This window comes from Salmo trutta, chromosome 9 (genome assembly GCF_901001165.1).
Source record: "Salmo trutta chromosome 9, fSalTru1.1, whole genome shotgun sequence".
NCBI classification, from domain to species: Eukaryota; Metazoa; Chordata; class Actinopteri; order Salmoniformes; family Salmonidae; genus Salmo; species Salmo trutta.
The window spans coordinates 32416145-32430617 of NC_042965.1; the positions used below are offsets into that span (position 1 = coordinate 32416145).

Consider the following 14473-nt stretch of genomic DNA (forward strand, 5'->3'; position numbering starts at 1 on the left):
ACAACACAAAACATTAGTCATTTCCAGCCACTTCCTTCAGAGTTATTCATTCCAGTCCTACTGAAGTGAGACCACCATGAACTGATGAGTGATTCAAAATGGGGAATCATGGCACTTAAACTGTACACTTTGAAGAGCACTGACAACCAGGTCAAATGGACACGACAGATGACTTAAAATTGTTATTACTTGTGATTGTCGCTGTACAATACGCCTCATGATATCAGATGAAGACAGTACAGGAATTGCAATAAGATGGACAATAAGTATTTTTCAACAAAATGTTGCCTAGCTTCAACACACCACATCCTTCTTCTTTCAGTTGAGTCTGGTCTAACCCCTATGTCTAACCACACATGAGTGGAGGCTGTTGCCGAGCTGGAGGACAGTGTTAGACACCATGACCTATATCTGAGCCTCACAACCATGGAAAACTATTTTCTTTTTCCTGCAGTCTGTACTTCAACTGTAAATAAGGAAGCAATGAAACTGCCACTAGATGACAGTTGCATTTGATGCTGACGATGCTTACTTAGTGAAACTGAAACCAATTCATCATTCTGACTGCTTCACGTGTTCCTCATTTGCAATAAGTATTTTCTGACAGTAATCCCTACATCAGGCAGGACTGTATTATCCGCTGCCCTGCATGACGGTGTCTCTAGAAAGTATTGTGGCTGAGAGGAGGTTGTCGATATCCTGGATGGTTTTCGAGGTTCTCTGGAGGGCCTCCGCGATGCTCTCGCTGACCGGCTCACAGTGGGCCACGTGCTCTTTAGAACCACAGCCCACCACTGTAGAACCCCTCTGGGCTCTAAGAAGATGACTGTTCTCCAACAGAACTGGGTAGAGCTGGTTAAAGAACACAGATCATCCACTGGTTAGCCTATTGTTAATCAAGGACAGTTGCAGTGCCTTAAAATATTCATACCCCTTGACTTATTTCACATTGTGTAACAACCCGAATTTAAAATTGATTAAAATTTTTATTTTTCCTCCTCACCCATCTATACACACACAAAAACACACACACATTACCTCTCAATGACAAAGTGAAAACATGCTCGTAGAACTCTTTGCAAATGTGTTGAAAATTAAAAACAGAAATATCTAATTTACATAAGTATTCAAACCCCGAAGTCAATACTTTGTAGAAGCACCTTTGGCAGTGATTTCTGGTTAAATCTCTAAGCGCTTTCCATACCTGGATTGTGCAACATTTGCCCATTATTCTTTTATAAATTCTCCAAGCGCTGTCAAATTGGTTGTTGATCATTGCTAGACACCATTTTCAGGTCTTGCCATAGATTTGTTAAGTAGATTTAAGTCAAAACTGTAACTCAGCCACTCAGGAACATTCACCGTCTTCTTGGTAAGCAACTCCAGTGTATATTTGGCCTTCTGATTTAGGTTATTCTCCTGGTGAAAGGTGAATTCATCTCCCAGTGTCTGGTGGAAAGCAGACAACCAGATTTTCCTCTGGATTTAGCTCCATTCTGTTTACTTTTTATCCTGAAAATCTCCCCAGTGCTTAACTATTACAAGAATACCCATAACATAATGCAGCCACCACTATGCTTGAAAATATGGAGAGTGGTACTTAGCAATGTGTTGTATTGGATTTGTCCTAAACATAACACGTTATACTCAGGAAAAATCATGAATTGCTTTGCCACATTTTCAGCAGTATTACTTTAGTGCCATGTTGCAAACAGGATGTACAGTGCATTCGGAAAGTATTCAGACCCCTTCCCTTTTTCCACATTTTGTTACCTTACAGCCTTATTCTAAAATTGATGAAATACACCTTATTTACATAAGTATTCAAACCCTTTGCTATGAGATTCTAAATTGAGCTCAGGTGCATCCTGTTTCCATTGATCATCCTTGAGATGTTTGTACAACTTGATTGGAGTCCACCTGTAGTAAATTCAATTGACTTGAAAAAGGCACACACACCTGTTTATGTAAGGTCCCACAGTTGACACAGTGCATGTCTGAGCAAAAACCAAGCCGTGAGGTCAAAGGAATTGTCCGTAGTACTCCGAGACAGAATTGTGTCGAGGCACAGAAAAATTGAAGCATTGAAGGTCCCCAAGAACACACCGAGACTCTTCCTAGAGCTGGCCGCCCGGCCAAACTCAGAAATCAGGGGAGAAGGGCCCTGGTCAGGGAGGTGACCAAGAAACCTCTGACAGAGCTCCAAAGTTCCTCTGTGGAGATGGAGGAAGCTTCCAGAAGGACAACATCTCTGCAGCACTTCACTAATCAGGCCTGTATGGTAGAGTGGCCAGACAGAAGTCACTCCTCAGTAAAAGGCACAACAGCCCACTTGGAGTTTGCTAAAAGGCACCTAAAGGACTCTTAGACCATGAGAAACAAGATTCTCTGGTCTGATGAAACCAAGGTTGAACTCTTTGGCCTGAATGCCAACCTGGCACCATCCCTAAGGTGAAGCATGGAGGTGGCAGTATCATGCCTTGGGCATGTTTTTCAACGGCAGTGACTGGGAGACAAGTCAGGATCGAGGGAAAGATGAACGGAGCAAAGTACAGAGAGATCCTTGATGAAAACCTGCTCCAGAGCGCTCAGGACCTTGGAAGGTGAACCTTTGCCCCAGTCTAACAGGACAACAACCCTAACCACACAGCCAAGACAACGCAGGAGTGGCTTCGGACACGTCAGTATCCGGACTTGAACCTGATTAAACATCTCTGGAGAGACCCGAAAATAGCTGTTCAGCGACACTCCCCATCCAACCCGATAGAGCTTGGAAAGATCTGCAGAGAAGAATGGGAGAAACTCCCCAAATACAGATGTGTCAAGCTTGTAGCATCATACCCAAGAAGACTCGAGACTGTAATCACTGCCAAAGGTGCTTCAACAAAGTACTTAGTAAAGGGTCTGAATACTTATGAAAATGTAATATTTCCGTTTTATATTTTTAATACATTTGCAAAAAATTCAAAAAACCTGTTTTTGCTTTGTCATTATGGGGTATTGTGTGTAGATTGATGAGGGGAAAAAACAATTTAATACATTTTAGAATAAGGCTGCAATTAGGGATGCACGATATATCGGTGGGAATATCGGAAATCAGCCGATATTAGCTAAAAATACCAACATTGGCCCGATGTCTAGTTTAACGCCGATGTGCAAAACCGATATCAAAGCTGACGTGGATACGTAATATAACGTAAGTAAATTACGTAATGACGCCACAAAAAATACAGCGCTACACAGAACAAAAGTAGAAAAATAGTAATAGCAATATACTTTAGTAAGAGCACACTTACAACAACTAAACAAGTTCAAGTTGAGCAGTCATTTGAAAGAGTAAGAACATGTCAGCGAGACAACTCAAAGGCGAAATCCATTAACACCAAGATAATGGAATTCATTGCCCTTGACAATCAACCAATCTCTGACGTGGATGATGTTGGCTTTAGCCGACTGGTCTAGCAACGGTACACACTACCAAGTAGGCACTATTTTTCAGATGTTGCCCTACCGAAGTTACACAGTATTGTTGAAATGCACATCTATGAGCTACTTACTATGGGCGTCAATGCTATTAGCTTCACGACTGACATTTGGACCAGCGATGTCAGCCCCATGAGTATGCTGAGTCTGACAGCACAGTGGGTCGATGAGGATTTCATACTGAGGAAAGCCGTATTGCATGCTCAAGAATGCGCTGGTTCTCATACCACTGCTGCCATTTCAATGGCATTTGAGAACATGTTTGAAACTTGGAAACATGAACACACCTAGCGCCATTTGAACAACTGACTGGAGAAATAAGCTCATCAACTGCGTCTGCAGCAGATGTGATCCCCTCTGTCATGGCAGTGAAACGCCTGCTCAACAAAACTGCCCACACAAACCGTGGGGTTAAAACTTAAAAAGTACTCCAGGCTGTGAACAAGCGATTCGGTGGCATTCTCTCTGAGCCTCTTTACTGTGTCGCCACCATGCTTGATGCAGACAAGAAACAGAGTTCAAGTGAAATGTTAACATACAGAGCTGGACAAGATGGAAACAGACACAGTGACAGTGCGCACCGAGGAAGAGAGGCCACGGACAGACAGAGCTGAAACTTCACTGCTTGACATGTATGATGAAATCCTGGTTGAGACTGAACAAATGAACAACAAAACAGCACAGCAGGTAAGTGAAAGAAATAGGTTTTGATGATGTTTTACTGGTAATGGGGATGTACGTAAATGCCAACAAAATAACTTTTTGGTCAGTGTGGTGTGTGTAACCTTTATTTATTTAACTAGGCAAGTCAGTTAAGAACAAATTCTTATTTACAATGACAGTCTACCCCGGACGACGCTGGGCCAATTGTGCGCCGCCCTATGGGATTCCCAATCACGGCCGGATGTGATACAGCCTGGATTCGAACCAGGGACTGTAGTGACGCCTCTTGCACTGAGACGCAGTGCCTTAGACCGCTGCGTCCATGTGTGTGTGTTCAGTTATTTAACTGTACTAGAATGCTTAAAAGGCTGCAAAGAAATATATATATCGGTATCGCTTTTTTGGGCAAGGAAAATATCGGATATCGGCCAATAATGTAATATCGGTGCATCCTTAGCTGTAACGCAAAAACAATTTGAAAAAATCTAGGGGTATGAATACTTTCCCGAATGTTTTGGAATATTTTATTCTGTACAGGCTTCCTTCTTTTCACCTTGTCAATTAGGTTAGTATTGTTGAGTAACTACAATGTAGTTGAACCATCCTCAGTTGTCTCCTATCACAGCCATTAAACTCTAACTGTTTTATAGTCACCAGTGGCCTCATGGTGAAATCCCTGAGCTGTTTCCTTCCTCTCTGGCAACTGAGTTAGGAAGGATGCCTGTAGGCCGTCACTGTAAATAAGAATTTGTTCTTAACTGACTTGCCCAGTTAAATAAAGGTTAAATGTATCTTTGTAGTGACTCGGTGTATTGATTGATACACCATCCAAAGTGTAATGAATAACCATGCTCAAAGGGATATTCAATGTCTCCCCCCCATCTACAGTACCAATAGGTCCCCTTCTTTGTGAGGCATTGGAAAACCTCCCTGGTCTTTGTGGTTGAATCTGTGTTTGAAATTCACTGCTCGACTGAGGGACCTTACAGATCATTGTATGTGTGGGGTACAGAGATGAGGTAGTCATTACAAAATCATGTTAAACACTATTATTGCACACAGAGTGAGTCCATGCAACTTATTATGTAACTTGTTAAGCAAATTTTACTCCTGAACTCATTTAGGCTAGTAATAACAAAGGGGTTGAATACTTGTTTCGAAAAACCTGATTCCACTTTGAGATTATGGGGTTTGTGTGTAGGCCAGTGCCAAAAAAATCTAAATGTAATACATTTTAAATTCAGGCTGTAACACACAAAGTATGGGGTCTGAAATGACTACCGCCCTGTAGCACTCACTTCCGTCATCATGAAGTGCTTTGAGAGACTAGTCAAGGACCATATCACCTCCACCCTACCTGACACCCTAGACCCACTCCAATTTGCTTACCGCTACAATAGGTCCACAGACGACGCAATCGCCATCACACTGCCCTAACCCATCTGGACAAGAGGAATACCTATGTAAGAATGCTGTTCATCGATTACAGCTCAGCATTTAATACCATATTACCCTCCAAACTCGTCATTAAGCTCGAGACCCTGGGTCTCGACCCCGCCCTGTGCAACTGGGTCCTGGACTTCCTGACGGGCCGCCCCCAGGTGGTGAGGGTAGGTAACAACATCTCCACCCCGCTGATCCTCAACACTGGGTCCCCACAAGGGTGTGTTCTCAGCCCTCTCCTGTACTCCCTGTTCACCCATGACTGCGTGGCCATGCACGCCTCCAACTCAATCATCAAGTTTACAGACGACACTGCAGTGGTAGGCTTGATTACCAACAACGATGAGACGGCCTACAGGGAGGAGGTGAGGGCCCTCGGAGTGTGGTGTCAGGAAAATAACCTCGCACTGAATGTCAACAAAACAAAGGAGATGATCGTGGACTTCAGGAAACAGCAGAGGGTGCACCCCCCTATCCACATCGATGGGACAGTAGTGGAGAGGGTGGAGAGCTAAGTTCCTCAGTGTACACATCACGGACAAATTGAAATGGTCCACCCACACAGACAGCGTGGTGAAGAAGGCGCAGCAGCGCCTCTTCAACCTCAGGAGGCTGAAGAAATGTGGCTTGTCACCAAAAACACTCACAAACTTTTACAGATGCACAATCGAGAGCATCCTGTCGGGCTGTATCACCGCCTGGTACGGCAGCTGCTCCGCCCATAACCGGAAGGCTCTCCAGAGGGTAGTGAGGTCTGCACAACGCATCACCGGGGGCAAACTACCTGCTCTCCAGGACACCTACACCACCTGATGTCACAGGAAGGCCAAAAAGATCATCAAGGACAACAACCACCCGAGCCACTGCCTGTTCACCCCGCTATCATCCAGAAAGCGAGGTCAGTACAGGTGCATCAAAGCTGGAACCGAGAGACTGAAAAACAGCTTCTATCTCAAGGCGATCAGACTGTTAAACAGCCATCATTAACATTGAGTGGCTGCTGCCAACATACTGACTCAACTCCACCCACTTTAATAATGGTAAAATTGATGTAATCAATTTATCACTAGCCACTTTATATTATATAATGTTTACTTACCCTACATTACTCATCTCTTATGTATATACTGTATGCTATACCATCTACTGCATCTTGCCATCTGATGTAATTAAATGTATCACTAGTCACTTTAAACAATGCCACTTTATATAATGTTCTCATACCCTACATTGCTCATCTCATATGTATATACTGTACCCTATACCAGCGGTCCCCAACCCCGGACCGGTACCGGTCCGTGGGTCATTTGGTACCGGGCCGCAGAGAAAGAATAAATAACTTACATTATTTCCGTTTTATTTATTATCTGAGTCTGAACGATGTTTTATTTTGACAAATGAACGCGGAACACAGACACCTTCTCTTATACACAGAAATAAGATGGTTATCCCGAGGGAGATCGCTGGCCAGAGTGTTTGAATTACGAGAGCCACTGCAGAGATTTCTCTCAGAAAAAAAGTCACCGCTCGCAGCACATTTCAGTGACGAGGAATGGGTCGCAAAACTCGCTTACTTGTGCGACATATTCAACCTGCTCAATGAACTCAATCGGTCACTTCAGGGGAAAATGACAACTGTCTTCAAGTCGGCAGATAAAGTAGCTGCATTTAAAGCCAAACTGGATTTGTGGGGACGGCGCGTGAACAGAGGTATATTTGACATGTTTCAAACATTCGCGAGGATTTTGGAAGAGACTGAGCCTGAGCCTTCATTGTCCCAGCTGGTGCACAATCACCTGTCTTTGTTTTTAAAAAAGAGTTTGAGCGCTACTTCCCAAGCACAAAAGACCCACGAACTGCCAAGGAATGGATCCGAGACCCATTTGTCAACAAACCAGGTGAATCCAGCATGTCTATGCAAGAAGAAGATCAACTGCTGGAGATCGCAAATGACTGCAGACTTAAAAGTATGTTCGAGAAAACAACTCTGCCGGTGTTCTGGATTAAAGTCACGGCAGAATACCCTGAGATCGCCACAACAGCACTGAAAACCCTGTTGCCATTTCCGACATCCTATTTGTGTGAAGCGGGATTTTCTGCAGTGACAGCAACCAAAACAAAATGACGGAGTAGACTGGACATAAGCAACACACTTCGGGTGCCTATTTTTAAGGCACGTTTAAACGTTACCATAGCGACCAGAGAGCGTTAGGGGCAGAGAGGATGTTACTCATGTTATGTTGTTGTTGCGATGTTACGAGGACGCTGCTAATAAAATTGCATACGAGTACACAGTGGATTCACGTATATTATTATATTTAAATACCACAGTTTTTATGCCGGTCGTATCATTTTATTTTCTGTATTTAGCCGCCACACCTTAAAGGCCGGTCCGTGAAAATATTGTCTGACATTAAACCAGTCCGTGGCCCAAAAAAGGTTGGGGACCGCTGCTCTATACCATCTACTGCATCTTGCCTATTCCGTTCGGCCATCACTCATTTATATATTTTTATGTACATATTCGTATTCATTCCTTTACACTTGTGTGTATAAGGTAGTTGTTGTGGAATTGTTAGATTACTTGTTAGATACTACTGCACGGTCGGAACTAGAAGCACAAGCATTTCTCTATACTTGCATTAACACCTGCTAACCATGTGTATATGACAAATACATTTAATTTGAATACTTTCTGATGGCACCGTAGCTGTTAGCCTGGATGCATTAGCCTGGTCTGTTTCTTCCAAAGCCAATGTGGTGTTGTCTTGCTAAAGACAACGATGTAGACAGTGTTGTAGAATTCAGAAACAGTTATGTACCCTACCCTGGCTTATTACCCATAAAAGCCACCCAGAATAGTGACACTAAGGATACAGTTGAAGCGTTTGATCTTCTCCAGCTCTTCAGCAACACAGTTAGGCCTGAAACAGAAAACAAATAATATATTACTAAGCAAAAAATTGCTATGCTAGCAAGCGCAACAATTACAGATCCACCATTTAAAAAGACATTTCACTCAATACAACATAGCTGAGCATTAATGTCTAAACTTCAATGATTTTGGTACACAGACTTGCTTTATCTTACCTGATTTGTCTTGTTTCAGTGGTATTAATGTTACCAGACTCAGAAATGTGTACTTCCTGTATAAAGGGCTCTGAACTGGTCTCCTGCACAGAGAGAGAAATACAATGCATCTCAATGCAGCAATACACAAACGACTAACACACACAACTGTATGGATGGATGAAACATGTGCATGGTCTAACCTGGTTCAAGCAGCTCTGTGTAGCAGGGAGCTTTAGAGAGTGTCTGGCCTGGTTGTAGCAGTTCAGGATCCTGTCAAAACAATGTTTCACTTTCAACTTTTAATGTTACATGCACAATTACAGTCAAATGCCTTTCTTGCAAACTCAAAAAAACTCAAAGGCAATAATATTGGAGGGTACTCATGAATAGAATTTGAAGTTAAAAGAGAATTGGCCACAACCATGAACAGTTTTGTTGATTTACAGTAATTCATTTATTCAAATGTTACTGATGATTAATAACAAGGTAGTAGCACTGCCTGAAGTCTAGAGGTGTGTTAGCCGTAGTCATCAGAGGTGGTCCAGGTCTACAGCAGTACCTCACCTGCTGGCTCGAGTCACCATAGAGCACACAGAGTAGACCTGCCCAGGTGTGTCAGGGGGGAGGCTGCTCAGGTGGTACATCACATCCTTTACCTGAGGGAAACACCAGAACATGAGCAATGCTATCAGTCGGTCCTAAAACATAACTACACACATACAGGAATTCCTATTAGATGTGTGTCAGCATCCCAAAACTGTTTAAGATTCCACAATTAATCATGGAAGCATTTGTAAAAGTCTGTACTGCCATAAAATCAGTATGATATGGTAATAACAAAATATGGCTTTCTACTGCATGTAAGCACATGACAGGATATAGCCAGCATAAATGACATGGCAGACTGCTACTCTGTGCAGGGTTCAAATTACAGGGTGAACATTGGGTAGCACAAGTCTTAAGGAAATACCAACAGTTATTGTACGGGTACCCTCAAGAGTAAATATGTCATTTTAAAGCGTGATTAGGTCAGGGTTTCTGTTAGGAAAATGTGGAGCAGGACATTTGACCGAAAGGATTTTAATTTACAGGAAATGTAAGATATTTACCGGACCCATATGCATTGAGTGCGTAACCTGATTAGGACGTCCACTCACGGTGCTCAGAATGACAGAAATTACATTTAGATAATTATTAATTCATATTAACAGAACACGTAAGTCTAGGATGCAACGACGTGCGGTCTTTCTTACCCAATTCTGATTTGCACTTTGAAGATGTGAGAATAACTGTCCACATTTACTTTACCTCAGGAAACAAGACAAGCACCGAACCGCAAAATCACTAGCCTGTCAATCTACTATCCCCATGGTAGAAAAGTTAACCTGTTCTATTGGTCAGCTTGTCGAGAAAGAAATAGCCTATTTTAAAACAGACTCTGGGACAGTTGTAGGACGATAGATCCTAAATTCATACAACCAATGGGACTAGGCTACATAGATTTTTTTTAAGGTATTGAGTGATGCAGCAGATTAGAACGTTTAAATTAAAATGCTGATATAATGTTAAGAAATAATAGTTTAAGAGATAGCAATGCGCACAAGGCAGTAGACTACGTGCAAATGTTCGTTCCATAATGCAATTAGCAGGAAAACACTGTTGTCAAAAGGGCACCGCACGTGAGCGGAAGTTTACATACACTTAGGTTGGAGTTATTAAAACTCGTTTTTCAGCCACTCCACAATTTTTTGGTGAACAAACTATAGTTTTGGCAAGTCGGTTAGGACATCTACTTTGTGCATGACACAAGTCATTTTTCCAACAATTGTTTACAGAGTATTTCACTTATAATTCACTGTATCACAATTCCAGTGGGTCAGAAGTTTACATACACTAAGTTGACTGTGCCTTTAAACAGCTTGGAAAATTTCTGAAAATGATGTCACGGCTTTAGAAGCTTCTGATAGGCTAATTGACATAATTTGAGTCAATTGGAGGTGTACCTGTGGATGTATTTCAAGGCCAACCTTCAAACTCAGTGCCTCTTTGCTTGACATCATGGGAAAATCAAAAGAAATCAGCCAAGAACTTTTTTTAGACCTCCACGGGTTTGGTTCATCCTTGGGAGCAGTTTCCAAATGCCTGAAGGCACCACGTTCATCTGTACAAACAATAGTACGCAAGTATAAACACCATGGGACCACGCAGCAGTCATACCGCTCAGGAAGGAGACGCGTTCTGTCTCCTAGAGATGAACGTTCTGTGGTGCAAAAAGTGCAAATCAATCCCAGAACAACAGCAAATGACCTTGTGAAGATGCTGGAGGTAACAGGTACAAAAGCATCTATATCCACAGTAAAACTAGTCTATATCAACATGAAAGGCCGCTCAGCAAGGAAGAAGCCACTGCTCCAAAACCGCCATATAAAAGCCAGACTACGGTTTGCAATTGCACATGGGGACAAAGATTGTACTTTTTGGAGAAATGTCCTCTGGTCTGAAAAAACAAAAATAGAACTGTTTAGCCATAATGACCATCGTTATGTTTGTAGGAAAAAGGGGGAGGCTTGCAAGCCGAAGAACACCATCCCAACCGTGAAGCACGGGGGTGGCAGCATCATGTTGTGGGGGTGCTTTGCTGCAGGAGGGACTGGTGCACTTCACAAAATAGATGGCATAATGAGGAAGGGAAATTATGTGGATATATTGAAGCAACATCTCAAGACATCAGTCAGGAAGTTAAAGCTTGGTCGCAAATGGGTCTTTCAAATGGACAATGACCCCAAGCATACTTCCAAAGTTGTGGCAAAATGGCTTAAGGACAAAGTCAAGGTATTGGTGTGGCCATCACAAAGCCCTGACCTCAATCCTATAGAACATTTGTGGGCAGAACTGAAAGTGTGTGTGAGCAAGGAGGCCTACAAACCTGACTCAGTTACACCCGCTCTGTCTGGAGGAATGTACCAAAATTCACCCAACTTATTGTGGGAAGCTAACCGAAACGTTTGACCGAAGTTAAGCAATTTAAAGGCAATGCTACCAAATACCAATTGAGTGTATGTAAACTTATGACCCACTGGGAATGTGATGAAAGAAATAACTACTATTATTCTAACATTTCACATTCTTAAAATAAAGTGGTGATCCTAACTGACCTAAGACCGGGAATTTTTACTAGGATTAAATGTCAAGAATTGTGAAAAACTGAGTTTAAATGCATTTGGCTAAGGTGTATGTAAACTTCCGACTTCAACTGTAATGTCCCAGACAACAACTGATCTGACATCATATTCTTTAAGTACCAACAGACAATTTCAACTGGTTGAGAAAGGGAAATATTGTCATCAATTAATAGGCCAAAAAGCAGTATTTCACAATGTGATTTTTTCTTCTCCCGGACAATTGGCCGGTGCCAATTTTATTAAATCGGCTCTTCTATTATTATTATAATTTTTATTTTTTTTTAATTGGCCAAAAGCTGGCTGGTACCGGCTAACAGAAACCCTGGATTAGGTGACCTATTGTACCTCCCCAGGCCCAGGGCCAGCTCTGTGGTGGGTGAAGTAGCTGGCCAGCACTCCGTTAGACCTGATGACTGAACCATCCCCTGGAGAAACCTCCACGACTGGGATGGCTCCATCCACTATCCTGGACAGGAGAAACAGACAGGATGTAATGGTTAGACAGAAGAAAATAACTGGACACAAGGTTGGTCAACAAACCTTTTTTAAACAGTTGAGATGTCACATGCTTTCTATGTTTTATGAATATAGTATCTCATTTACTAATCATCTATATAACAAGAAACAGTAGCCTGTTCAAATCAAGTCACGTAAATACATATCATCCTGCAGAAAGGTACCTGTACAGCACCCCTTGGCACCACACCACTTTAACCAACTCTGTAGGGAGGTCTTGGTCTGCCTCCTGTTCATCTTGGACCAGAGAGTACCTGAACTTCCACCTACAGTAAAAATACATGCATCTCTACAGTTTACTGGTAGATGTTGACATGCAGGTAATTATACACTACCAGTTTCGGCAGTAATATCTTTGTCTAGTTTCATATCATAAAATAAAATGAATCAATCAATCAACCTGTGCTGATGAGGGGAAGGGCATCTGAGAGGCAGGGCTTGGGGCAGGTAAGACCTCCTCTCTCCTCTAGATGTGTTTGTCATTGTTACTGCTCTCTCAGTCTGGTCTCTCCCCCTGGCTGTCTCTTCTTCTGTCTCCCCCCTATTCCTCTCTCCAGAGGGCTGGGACTGGGCGCACCAGAGGTGAAGGGCCAGAGACAGAGGGTAGCGCCACACCAGAGGAACACAGGAGACAGAGTGGTGCTGGACCACTCTGGTGGACAGGTATACCTCTCCTGGCTTAGAATATACAAGTTTGTCAGAATAATAAAGAAACTTACCATTGGCTTCACACAACCACATTGACATTGTAATTAAAAATAAACAACATTCAAGAATCCGGAGCACTTTGAGCATTGCAAGTCTTACCTGTTGCTCAGCACAGGCGCTACTCTGTTGAGATGGAGTCTTTGGCCTACAGGTTTGGTTGTCTTGCAGTGTGTGTTCAGTGACAGACCTATTTGGGTCTCGGCTCCGAGGCCTGTGGTGTTGGTTGTGACTAAGTCTGCAGGTGAAGTTTACAGAGAACTCCTCTCCAGAGGAAGAAAGCAGCAGACTGGCCCTCCGCTCCACTGAACTGACGACGGTCTCTCGGTTCAATCCCACCTCAGCAGTACAGGAATAACATGCAGGCCACTCCACCTCGGGGTCAATGCTGAAGACCTGCTGTAAGACGAGGTGAAAAGCACATTCTCAATGGTGAAAGGTTAACTAGGTAGTTTCCTGTGGTAAGTGGACAACTGTGGGCAAAATAATGTCCTGTTAGACAGAGGAAATTGTGTGACGTGTATTTGATGATTTAAAAACGTCCCAATTACACAAAAATTAAGTGTAGGCATAATGTGGTAATTAATTCCTTTCTTCTGCAAAAAAACGAATAGTTAGCAAAACTGTGTTAGCTAGCTACCTTTCTGTGGTCGTCTGGGATGAGTTCTTCAGGCAGGTAAGGTCGTGTTGCATACTCGTTCCTGAACTCCAAAGCACCAAGCATCAGGTCCTAGAATAATGACAAATTAGGATTGGCAAACACATGGGTTGATTTTATTATGAGATTGGGTTCTGCTGATGTTAGCTACCTTGTAGCTGCTGGTGGCGAACCTGGTCCTCTGTCGAACCTTCTCACTAGACTGAAGAGGATGTGCAGATCGTGCAGGGGCTTTCTCCAACATGAACTCCGAGCCACAGGGCGACAAGTGCAAACGGGAATCATCTACGTAACGGACGTCCACCGAATCATCCTTGTACATGATCATCAAACTGATATTAGTGTTGCTGCTGGTCATCATAAACGCTATTTTATATATTCTAGCTAGCTAGATAGTAAACAAAATCACGTTTAGCAGCGTTGTTGTCAACAACAAAATTCCCGCAACATACAAGGTGTGCTCCTATTGGCTGCTGCTGCTTCTTCTACTGCGCATACTTTGACCAAAATGAGCATAGCGCCACCTACTGAGCTTTTCAGGTAACACGTATATTGAAAGAATCCACACACTGCGAGACAAAATAAAAGTCCATCTGTAAGTTATGCACAAAATAAAAGTCCATCTGTAAGTTATGCACAAAATAAAAGTCCATTTGTAAGTTATGCACAAAATAAAAGTCCATTTGTAAGTTATGCCCTTCACAGGGTGGTGAAAGTGCACGGTGATCTTGACGCTCCTTTCCAATAAATA

General features: G+C 42.7%; 1 protein-coding gene across 1 annotated transcript; it reads right to left on the minus strand.

Moving 5' to 3' along the window:
- Nucleotides 1-322: 322 nt before the first annotated feature.
- On the minus strand, nt 323-14462 carry c9h5orf34 (chromosome 9 C5orf34 homolog). Its single transcript, XM_029763478.1, has 11 exons — nt 13874-14462; nt 13705-13794; nt 13167-13463; nt 12760-13037; nt 12524-12625; nt 12189-12309; nt 9226-9317; nt 8862-8931; nt 8680-8762; nt 8467-8513; nt 323-842 (listed from the first exon to the last, which is right to left on the minus strand). The coding sequence occupies exons 1-11, from the start codon at nt 14081-14083 to the stop codon at nt 634-636; spliced, it is 1599 nt and encodes a 532-aa protein (XP_029619338.1). The 5' UTR covers nt 14084-14462; the 3' UTR covers nt 323-633.
- Between the last annotated feature and the right edge of the window lie 11 nt (nt 14463-14473).

Bases quoted from the DNA above. Each gene is read 5' to 3' on its own strand.
- c9h5orf34 (XM_029763478.1), bottom strand. From the start codon at position 14,083: ATGATGACCAGCAGCAACACTAATATCAGTTTGATGATCATGTACAAG. The intron at 9,318-12,188 runs GTACAATAGGTC...TGTTTCCCTCAG, and splicing joins CTGGCCCTGGGCCTGGGGAG to GTAAAGGATGTGATGTACCA. The intron at 8,932-9,225 runs GTGAGGTACTGC...TTGTTTTGACAG, and splicing joins ATGGTGACTCGAGCCAGCAG to GATCCTGAACTGCTACAACC.